The 11,118-nt window shown below is 39.5% G+C and overlaps 2 protein-coding genes across 2 annotated transcripts; one reads left to right on the top strand and one right to left on the bottom strand.

Moving 5' to 3' along the window:
* Positions 1-1,066: 1,066 nt before the first annotated feature.
* Positions 1,067-4,916, bottom strand: psmd5 (proteasome 26S subunit, non-ATPase 5). The gene is made up of 10 exons (XM_026173434.1): positions 4,672-4,916; positions 3,750-3,894; positions 3,553-3,666; positions 3,336-3,464; positions 3,024-3,133; positions 2,787-2,929; positions 2,457-2,648; positions 2,146-2,255; positions 1,912-2,052; positions 1,067-1,720 (listed from the first exon to the last, which is right to left on the bottom strand). The coding sequence occupies exons 1-10, from the start codon at positions 4,842-4,844 to the stop codon at positions 1,463-1,465; spliced, it is 1,515 nt and encodes a 504-aa protein (XP_026029219.1). The 5' UTR covers positions 4,845-4,916; the 3' UTR covers positions 1,067-1,462.
* Positions 4,917-7,548: 2,632 nt separating this feature from the next.
* b3galt9 (beta-1,3-galactosyltransferase 9) lies at positions 7,549-9,148 on the top strand. Its single transcript, XM_026176966.1, has 2 exons — positions 7,549-7,802; positions 7,903-9,148. The coding sequence occupies exons 1-2, from the start codon at positions 7,782-7,784 to the stop codon at positions 8,995-8,997; spliced, it is 1,116 nt and encodes a 371-aa protein (XP_026032751.1). The 5' UTR covers positions 7,549-7,781; the 3' UTR covers positions 8,998-9,148.
* Positions 9,149-11,118: the final 1,970 nt, after the last annotated feature.

The following is an 11,118-nucleotide window of genomic DNA, read 5'->3' as shown; positions in this document are numbered from 1 at the left end:
ATAGCCCAGATTGAACTGAAAGTAATCTTGTAAAATTGCCACGATTTTCATTCAAACGGCCATCACGTTATAAATTTCACAGAGAAACAAAAGCAAAGATTGAAAAAGGTACAAAGAAATGAAAATAGCTGAAATGCTGCCCTCTGGTGGAGATGAGTAAAAAGTTTCCAGCTTCTGTCCTTGCACTGAATATATACTTAGAATATCTACTAAGTATTATCAATTTTTAATTATTGTGGTTAAACCAGGGCGTTAAATCATTTCCCATGAAAGTTCCCTCAATTTTTATTCATTAATTTTTTTACACTGACAGGCACAGAAGAAATGCTATGGAGAAAAAAAAACCCTTTTCCTCTCAGTCTCACCCATGTTATATTAGTTGGTTCCAGAGCTTTTACTTAGGTTCCCATTATGTGCTACATGAGCAGCAGAACAACAAAGTTAATCAAGGACCATAACATGGGTATTAAGGCAACAATTACAGTATTTAAAAAATTACTAATCCCCCAATACTATTATACAGTATGCAATGATGGAATAAAATATGTTCATTAGGGGGATTAAAGTTTATGAAAAGTAAAGAAAGACACAAGTTGCGAGACAGAAACTTTAATTACAAAAAAACTAAAAAATGGAAAGGAAAAAATGATGAAGATGAGTTTTTTTCCTTTTAAATCGTTTGGATCCAAATACACTGATGTGGAATTGTATAAGTGTGTGGATGTTTTGTTTTCTTTAATTATTACTTAAGTATTGGCAAAGACGCTTAAACTAAACACCTTAACATAACACGCTATGTGGGGACTTTATAGATAAGACGTGGGTATGCTGGTATAGTACTCATTCATTCATTAAGTTCATCTTGTTTGACCTCTACTGTGCGCAGATGCTTTATGGGAAAAATATAGACTGAATTCAAGCTATAAGATAAGATACTCAAGAATTTGCTGATGTCATTGCAATCAAAGGAGGAAAGGAAATCAAAGCTGAATCTTTCATTAGAAACCTCTTAACTTTTTTGGTTTTAAACGCAAGCTTTCTGAGTGTAATTAAAAAAAACTTCATAGCAACAAAGTGACACATGTTTATTTGTTTAGTGGTTACCGATATGGTTCATGGAGAAACTTTTTGTTATTTTATAAACAATGATCTATGTACTGCAAACTGCAGTAACAGAATATGACTGAAGATAAGGATCAGGAGTTTAGTGTTCTGCCAAAAAAACTGATAATTATTGAATGTAGTGCAGCTGCAACCTAGCCGTGCAAGTACTGAAGATAAATTATTTGTTTCTAAGAACTTTTAATCAGCCTTTACATGGTAATTTTTTATCCAGATGCTGTAGGGTTTGCAGAGCATGTTATATTAATCCACAGGCAGATCACTCAGCCACTTATCCATTACTTAAGCATCAACTAGAAGCCCATGAAGTGCATTTGAATTGGTTTATTGTTAATTTGACTCAGTCCGCTCCCTCGGTGCTGACTGCGGCCACAGCTGAAACATAGTAAGGTCCTTCTCTGAGGTACGACTTCACGCGGATGTAGTGCTGACTGCCCAGGATCTCAGCTGCTGTTGATGAACCTGCAAGTGCCCCAATCAGTTCAAACTTGGCATCTTTGGCCTCCTTCGTCTGGCCCGTTGAACGATCCAAAACGAACTCCATGAATCCAGGAGTGTTAATCATCAGCTTCTGGCCCCATGGCTGAGTGGCAATGGCCTGGCAGACACATATGCACAGACATCCAGTGATATTATATAAGACAGTGATATTATATATCAGAGCAATATACGCTTGTGCCCCCCTCCAAATATCACTATCAGATAGAGACCTTTATTTCTACAGGTAACCAGGTGGTCAGAGCCACAAAGAGGAAATATTACAAGGTGAAAAACAAAAACAGTGCTTACAGTGAATATCCGCAGTGCTCCACAGTGCAGCTCTGGAAAGGGCTGAGTGCTGATGTTGCGAATCATGTCCATGGGCTGGCTGGACAAAAGGTGGAACCATGACTCTGTCAGGGCCAAAAGGTCTTCTGTCTGCTGCTCTGGCTGCGATGCATAAATTGACCAACTTGCACTTTTGTATCGTTGTTAAGAATTATTTTATTAAAAATGATTTTTCTTTACATGTCAGAAAAATACCTGTAGGGAGAGAAGTTGTGATATCGCGTCCAAGCTTCGAACTCTGAGCTCTGTAGGTCCAGAACTGGCAAGCTGGCTCATTTTTGACAACACAGCCTTGAACTTTTCTCCTGAACAAAAAGAAAACAGTCAAACCATAAGAATGGTCAAAAAATACAAGACAGTCTTGTTAGACCAAGACCTTTCAAAGTCATGTCAGAAAAAAGAGAATAACTTTTAAACTAAAATTCACTCAGATTCAATTTTTTTTCTTTTATAAGAAAATGTTATGTAGAAAATTTCTTTCATAAAGCCAAGGATACCGAGCTAACCTGTTTTCTGCAGGACCTGCTTCCCCTCCACATTAGATCCCAGTAATCCCAAAGTGTCCAGAGCCACGCCGATCATCACAGGGTCCGGATCAAGCGCCATCTCAAACACTTTGTTCTGAAAAGCTGGATAGGTTTCACAAACCTGCTGTGGACTGTCCATGATGGCCAAGTTCCCAAAGAACTTCACCAAACCTGCAGCAGTAATACTCACATCATAAAGTGCAGAATAATGCTGAACTGTATGGATAAGACTGTAAAAGGCATTGCATTATACTGTTGTGTATTAGACAGATAAATATATATTTGGGTGGGGATGATACAGACACTCACCTGGAAGGTAGAGGGAAGAGAAGGGGTCAGTCTCGGCTCCTCTGATCATGTTTGAGATCTTATCCATGATACCTTGCTGGGCCAAATACTGCCGACCATGCTGACTGTGTGCAAGAGTTGTAACCATCTCTACAGCTGTGACCCTGGTAAAAAAGTAAAAAAACAAATTAACAGCATAAACGAAGACGAAATGCATATGAAAGAAGGAGAAAAGCAGTCAAACTTAGTTTGTACTACCTGACCAATACGTCGTCTCCTGTTAATTCGCTGAGCAGCTGAGAAATGAGGCCGCTGTTGGCACAGTAACCGAGAGAAATGGGAGATACAGATGAGATCTCCACCACCAGCTGCAAGCAGAAAGGACAAAAAACTTCATAAGATCATTTATATGAAAGTGTCGAACTCTGTACATGACATGTATACAATATATAAAATGACCTAAGTCAGTATGTGTAAGTAATGTCATACTGTCGACCGATTCCAACTAAGTACATCGAATTTAAAATCATTGGGTTGCTGATCCTATGTTATAACCCAGTTTGAACATACCTCATATATTCTGTATCTAATAATATCACTTGTGGCCATCACATCCTTCATGACTTGCAGCAGGTCAGTCTGGAATAATTTGTCTAATCCAGGCTTGGAATGACTGAGCTTAGACAAGGACTGAATCGCCTGAGATAAAACAAAAGAAAAGCAGATACTCCAGGCACTGACACTTTATAAAACGTGAGGAGTGTAATTATAATGCTTTACTCATCACCTGCTTTGCCACAGCTATCTTCTCCTCTCCGATGCAGCGGATTGCTGCTCGGAGGACGTCGTGGTTGTTGAGGATTTCAGTAACAGCATCAGGGTCCTCCACCACTCTCCCAATCTGACACAAGAAGGTGGGATTAACTAATATTTTCAGTGTTTTACAAGATACTTTCTGTGCGTGTATGTGTGCGAGCAGCCTACCTGTGCCAAGGCCAGTATCTTAACAGTGTCATTTGGGTGAGTCAACCCCCCCTGCAGCTCCGCTCTGTAGTTCTGGACCACATGCACAGGGCTCATGGCCATTAAGATGCGTTCAAGGATGTCTACGCATAGCTCCACCTGCGTCCTGTGAGTATTTATTTATTTAACAATCAATATAGCTCCTTCTTATTTTTTATTTTAACTACGGTTATTCTGTACAGTGTTAGACAATGGTAAAATGGAAAAGTGAATGGTATATACCATTCACAGCTGTCAGTGTAGAAATATTTGATGTATCAAAGCACCTTTAAGGCCAAATTCAGTTAACCTTGAAGCTAAGGAAACCAGTAACAAGTCATTTGAAGGAAAGCATAAACCCTTGTATAGCGTAGAATAGTTCCTGCTATTACAGGTTAAAAATTACAACACTAAAAATGTCTTCTAAAAACTAGATGGGACCGGGAATGGCGATTATACATAACAGTAATCAAATCAATCTAAAAACAGTGCTTGGATGAACTCGTTCAGCTGCATGTTTACAATTCAAAAAAAAAACTTAAACAACACATGTAGTTTAAATGCTAACTTTGAGCATGTTTGTAATAATAGTTCACCAAAAACCGTAGCAATTTCATTGTCCAAAAAGGGCACAGTGGTTAAAAACATGCTCTAAACATGAAGGTTGGTGTTTTAAATGTCAAACAGTGTCCTGCTGGGGCTGTGTTATTAGTAACACTGTAACCAGTTAGCTTGCTAACAATTAGCTCAGTTTCAAGCAGTTCTTTTAGGCTAACTAATAAACCCTTCTTGTACGTTAACCTAGTGTCAATATAGCTAACTGTTAGCAATACATATATTATACCCACTGACTGACTCAGCAGTTATTCGCCAACGTTTAGCTGATGCACAGAGCCAAACGCACCTGTCACTGGAGTTGAGCAGAGAGAAAATGACATCTAAACGCTGTCCTCTAATTGAGTCCTTCAAGACACTGACAGGAATCGCTAACAGAGCAGTTTTTAAACTCTGAAGTTCTTCAACTGGGTCTTCAACTCCAGCGATTTCCTCCAGTAGGCTGTCAATGGAAGCAGCCATATCTTCCAGTGTTTGGGGAGACTTCAGCCAAACGTATCCGCCAAAATGATTTCTTCTTCATCCGGTTCCGGATACGGTGGCTATCTAACATTATGGCACATTACCGCCACCTGCTGGACTGAGAAGGATGCTCCACTTATTTCGGTCCTTGTTTTCTTTTTCTTTTCTTTTTCTTTTTTAAAAATTATTTTTATTTCTTGCCAAATTCTTGCTAATAACCAAATTATCTAATAGTTATATATGTTTACTTGTTGTACGTCAGTATGGTTTGGTACTTTTAGACAATTCAAGGGTAATTTCAACATTTCTGACCAATGTTATATAATTTTTTTAATCAAAATTTTCTCCCCGTCATTCATTAAGCCATGAACATCATACTAGTTCAAAGAATGAGAAGTCACTTTCCCAGTCTGTCGAAAACTGCTCTGCTGACACACAGTTCATAGCAGTTCAAAGACTTAAATGTGCTCCCTGCACCTTGGCCAAGTTCCACTGTGTTTGACTGTCTTTCCACATCAGGTACAAACTCTGACAATAAAGACTTTATATTTGACTGATCATAGGGACACAGCAGTGGCGTACATGTTGGTTGGTCCTCAGGTTTAATCTGGCTCAACAGCCTTCATTTCTGCTCTACATGATCCCTGCCCTATCACCTCCTCCCTCTCCATGTGTCCCCCTTAATTTAAACAACTTGCAAAGTGTAACTTCAATAATAAAATTACGCTGTATTATAACTTTCAGGTTGACACCAACAACTGACATTATTACTGGTAATGGAAAGATCATGCATCTAATAGTGTTGCATTTTCTTTTTCTTTCCTTTTTTTTTGGGGGGGGGGGGGGGGTGCATTTCTTTTTGTTTTTATTGTTATTTTTCTAAAGCATTTTATTTATCCATCCATTCGCTTCCGCTTATCCTTTACAGGGTCGCGGGGGGCGCTGGAGCCAGCTGTCATACTTAAGTTTATGACAATATACATTTATTTGTTATGGTTAATTTGTTGCTAAAACCTCATAAGCCTGTAGACCCTAAACCTTAGAGGAGCAGCCAGTGTCTCCATATCAGATTCAGAGTCTGTAATGTGAGTCTGTAATTGTAATCATGGCACAATATGAGCATTTAGGATCCGCAACTAGTGCTGAGTATGTACTAGTGAAAAGGGGCTAGAAATGGCAGATGTAAAGTTAAAGAGTGAGGTTGCCTAGTGTAGAGCATGTGTGAAAGGGCAGCACTCTGGTTACTCTTACTCTGGTTACTTCACTTAAATTTTCCCTTAAAGGCCACATAAACCATAAAATTGCATCTCTTTTAAAATAAGAACAATATAGCCTTCTTGCTAATAGACTATAGGCCCATTCTAAATACAAGTAATTACAGATTACAGCAGAAATTTTACAATGTTGGACTTATTTGACATTAATGCTACATTTGACTGCTACATTTGATGCTAGATACAGAGTTAGGCACTATATATATCATGTATACCAGCAGTCCCCAACCTTTTTTGCACCACGGACCGGTTTATATCTAACAATATTTTCACGGACTGACCTTTAAGGTGTTGCGGATAAATACAACGAAATAAAACCAGTACCGGCACCAAAAAAAGAAGATTTATTCATAACACATGGGAAAATACCAGAGAAACCGAGCTAACAATAAAAACACAAAAATAAATACATTAAAAACTGATAAAAAACCTGAAAACCATAAATTTCACACCTGAGGCTCAACTCTCGCAGCCCGGTACCAAACGACTCAAAGACCGTACCGGTAAAAGTGTGTGGGGAAGCGCTAACTGATTAAAGGACGGGGACTACTTTGTGTGACTTGTATAGTGCACAGTTAGACATTGTACAAGGATATATGATGAGGAGTTCTTCAAGGATCCATTCTGGGGCCACTTTTGTCAAACATCTGCTTTTTCTTGTGTAACCCAGATTAATACATCATACATAATTAAGATGTATAATAATTCTTTTAAATTAAATGAAAACAAAATGCAGAGTAATGTTTTAAACACAAAGATTAAAGTTATTGCTTAGTGCATCAGATGCTGACATCTTGGCATGTTGGTGTATTTTTGGACCTAAAGCAAAATTTCAGCAGCTACATTTGGCATTTACAAAATTAATTGATTATAAAGAACTGAAAAGCTTGTGTCTTGGCATGATTTTGGATAAACCTTTGCAAGGATTTGTGTTCAGTAGGGTTGTGCACTGTAATTATGTCTTTAGTTAGATTCTTTAAAAAGTAGCAGTTGAAGATATCCCAGATATTTACACTGGCTTCCTGTGTGGCGAAGCATTGATGTTAAAATACTACTATTGGTATACAAAGCACTTAATGGTTAGAGACCAAAAACACATTTGTGATCCACTGATGTCTAAAGTCTAAGATTATCTGAGACATCTGGTTTTCTTTCTATTCCCAAAGTCAAAACTAAACATTGGGGAAGCAGCATTTAGATTTTATGACCCGCATAACTTGAGCAAGCTCCCAGAAAACTTGAGGTCAGCTCTCGCGCTTAGTTTTTTTAATCAGACCTTAAATTTAAATGTGCCTGAGGCCTGATAAGACAGCATCTAGTTGTTGATCTTGCCAAACAATATACAACATATCACCATTTTAATAAGTTCTGTATGCTTCTAGAAGGAGGAGGAGTTTTAGTGTTTTGGTACTTTTTTTTAAAAACATTTATAACATGCAGAATAACTGTTCTGTTCCTTCTAGGTGTCATTAATGTTGTATGGAGGACGCAAGGTACACTCCTCTTAATGAGGTATTGACTCCGGGCTTCGGTGCAAGGTTACATGCTGCTAGAGTTTCATGAAAATGAAAACACTGTCTGTCAGCTAGTATTGTCCTAAAGCCGACCAGTGCAGGAGGTCCTCTGGTCATTTGTTACTAACAAAAAGAACAATAACAAGTTGATGGAAGAGGGTGTCATGCAGGTACAGAGTGAACTCTTTGCAGTTTTCAATTTAATCTAAGTTCTATTAACTAATTTTTGTTCTAATTGACTATGCTTCATCTTTTTATCTGCTGATCCAGTTCTGTCTGTGCAAGCTACGTACCCACCAGTGGTGCTTCCTCTTCTTCAATGTGCTGCTCTTCCACTGCTTGTTATTTGGGGCCGATTTCATCGAGGAGTACCTGCTGCAGCCTACGCCTGGGGTTTATGCTGATGGCACGGTTGTAGGCGTGAGAGAGAAAGCAAGGAAACTGGACCTGAGCAATGCCAAGGAAAATGTGTCACAGGCTTATCCTATCGCTAACCCTGATGTCTGCAAAACCTCTGACCTTTTCCTCCTCACTCTTGTCTTCAGCTCTCCAGATAATATCACCCAAAGAGATGCAGTTAGGAGGACATGGGCCAATCAAACACTCATCCAAGGCTTTCCAGTGCAGATACTGTTTATCATCGGATCAACTCAGACTTCTGCTGCACAGGAAGCCCTCGTGAGCGAGTCTGAACGTTATGGAGATGTGGTCCAAGGTCATGCTACAGCTGACTCATCCCTCCATGGCCCAACAGAGAAGACAGTGCTGGCTATCCGCTGGGTGATCACCTTCTGCCCTCTGGCACGCTTTGTCCTGCTGACCAAAGAGTCTGTGTTTGTCAACCTTCCTGCCATTGTAGGCTATCTGCTTGGCTTACACAGGCACCCTGAGGACTTCTATCTGGGCAGAGTGATCCAGAGAGACTCTCCTGACAGGGATCCCAATAGTCCTGGCTACCTGCCCCCATCTCTCTACCCAAGCAAATACCTTCCTGAATACTGTGAAGGGGCAGCTTACATTCTGTCCCAGGACGTGGTCCGAAAAGTGTATGTAGCATCCGCAGAGGTCCGCGCACCTGTGCCAGCTGATGTTTTTGTGGGACTTTGTGCTAAGAAGGCCGGTGTTGCACCAACACACAGTGCCAGGTTCTCAGGAGGAAAACACATCCGCTACAATGCCTGCTGTTACCACTATATGTTCAGCTCAGCAGGAATGGGGAGCCATGAACTAGACAGAGTGTGGACTGACCTGAGACAGAGGGATAGAAAATGTTCGCTGTTGCAGACCTATTACGGACTGGTGGCCTGCAAAACCCTCACCTATCTGGATAAACTGTCCTTCTTCAACTCACAGGAAGGCAATTAATTTATATATGGTACAGACAACATGTAGAATGCATGTAAAGAAAAACGCAGGGTAAATCTAATAGGAAAGTGCATGACTTTTTGTTCTATTCACCATTAGAATTGCGCACATAATTGTTGGGGCTTTTTTCTTAAAGGCTGGATGATAGGTAACGGTGACAGGCGGTTTAAACTATAATGAGTTTTGTTATCCCTGACCTTTTAAAGTTATTGTGCCTGTTTAGATGTGTATCTGGTCATTATAAAAGCATGGTTGTAAATAATAAAAGACATACATACGATTCCTTAAGTGGCTTTGGTTCATTTCCTGGGACTCGACATGCTGGTGCCTGCTGGCTGACTCAGTCTGTCACGAGTCACTGGAACATTTGCATATAATGAAGTCTTGTTATTAGCAGCATTTGTGTGTTTGTGCTTTGAATGAAATGTAAAATAGGCTCCCAGGGTGTCTTTCCTTTGGTACACATAAAGAAAAGCAGGCAAGTTAGGGGGCTGTTAGTGAAGAACAAACCGTATATGCCCACACAGTCCTAAGAAGAGGTTTAATCAGGCAAAAATAATTGAGAACCCCTGTGTGGGTGGACATGTGGCATGGCAAAAGAGGGACCAAAAAAAAAACCTCTGGTACAATATGACAAAAGTGGTCCTTTTTGTGGTTAAAATCCACTCTAAACGTATGAATAATAACAAGTGGTAACACAAATAACTGATCTGAGCCAATAAAATCTAACAAATGTGTGTAGTTGACATAAGGCGGGTTTCCCAACTTTAGGGAACTAGTTGCCTGCAGTTCACTGAAAACACCAAGGAGGATAGTAAGTGTCCCGCATAATGCATAACAGAATAAGGTGACATTCAGGTTTTGACTATCTTTTAAGGAAAAGTCAAAGAAATGCTTTTCTTGGTCTTAGTATGTGTTATTAGCTCTTTATTTGCTATTTAAAAAAATAAAATAAAATCTGTGAATCTCTCCTCATTATTACTGGTTTTAACTCACTATTTATAGAGCAAAATGAACAGAATCAGCATTTAAAATACAATCAGGGTAAACAAAAAAATCCAGTTTACTCATTTATTTATTTAGTTTCTGCTGCACTTCCTTTCTAGAGCTTTCTATATTGGTTTTGGCATTATGAGCTAGTTTAGCGTGAACACACAGCAATTAGTATTACAGGAAATTAATCAGTTCCAGCTCTATTTTAGATTTCCCTGCAATTTTATGTCCTTCAAATGTTGCTTACGCTGCTGCTTCTCTCTCTAAATTCCACAAAAGGAAGGTTTGGCCTCTGTCCCAGGCCACAGGCTGACCAAACTAAATGTTTGGGTGTTCTACAACCTTCTCCTCTTCAGTGGCTCGCGCTGCAATTCTTAAATCTGCCTTGGCCAGGTTCCATTGTGTCTGCAAAGTTCACCTTGGCTGTCTGTCTCCGTGCATCAAGCCAAAGTATTCAAAGAATAACATCTCAGCACGTCTACGATAATTCTGGCTGCTGACCAGCCATAGCAACAGTTTGATTGGCGTACCATCATCTTGAACCCAGATCGCTCTCCGGGATTAATCAGGATGAATTAGCATCAACACATTCAATCCACGGCCTGAACACCACATGATTTCTGGCTTCTCTGTCAGTCTGTTCCCTAACAACTGACCCCATGATGCTTTAGTTTTAGATCTGATGTCATGTTATGGTCGCTACCATTCCAGTTATGTCATGGCTTTCTCTGAAGTATAACAGAAGGTCACAAAAGTATCAAGGATATTCTCTGTTAGGGAGAATAAGGTTTTTATATTCCTATATTAATCAGGCTTTTCTTTTAGTATTGGATTGGTATTAATAGAAAAAAAATGGAGAAAATGTGCTCAGCTCCAGTAAAACTTTTACTCTTGCACTATAACAGAGCTGCTTTACACAATTTCAACAGTTCAAAAATCCCCTTTTATCTTATACTGCGCCTCAGTGAAGCCCACTAAATTCATTAAATGGTCCATTTTAATTCCCTTCCACCTCCCTTTAAGCCAACCTTTCTTCTAATTGGCTGCACCCTGCAAACAAAACATTTGAAAGGCAGGTGGGTGGCGTTTCTGATCTGTTGACATCAAACAGATCTGAATACAAAATAT

This window comes from Astatotilapia calliptera, chromosome 7 (assembly GCF_900246225.1).
Source record: "Astatotilapia calliptera chromosome 7, fAstCal1.2, whole genome shotgun sequence".
Classification (NCBI taxonomy): Eukaryota; Metazoa; Chordata; class Actinopteri; order Cichliformes; family Cichlidae; genus Astatotilapia; species Astatotilapia calliptera.
The sequence above is the reverse complement of the archived record's forward strand: the minus strand, read 5'-3'. Positions and strand labels throughout refer to the sequence as shown.

Coding starts and splice junctions, on each gene's coding strand:
- b3galt9 (XM_026176966.1), top strand. CDS start 7,782: ATGGAAGAGGGTGTCATGCAG. Junction 7,803..7,902: donor TGGAAGAGGGTGTCATGCAG/GTACAGAGTGAA, acceptor CTGCTGATCCAG/TTCTGTCTGTGCAAGCTACG.
- psmd5 (XM_026173434.1), bottom strand. CDS start 4,844: ATGGCTGCTTCCATTGACAGCCTACTGGAGGAAATCGCTGGAGTTGAA. Junction 3,667..3,749: donor AGATACTGGCCTTGGCACAG/GTAGGCTGCTCG, acceptor TTCTTGTGTCAG/ATTGGGAGAGTGGTGGAGGA. Junction 3,134..3,335: donor TTAGATACAGAATATATGAG/GTATGTTCAAAC, acceptor TTCTGCTTGCAG/CTGGTGGTGGAGATCTCATC.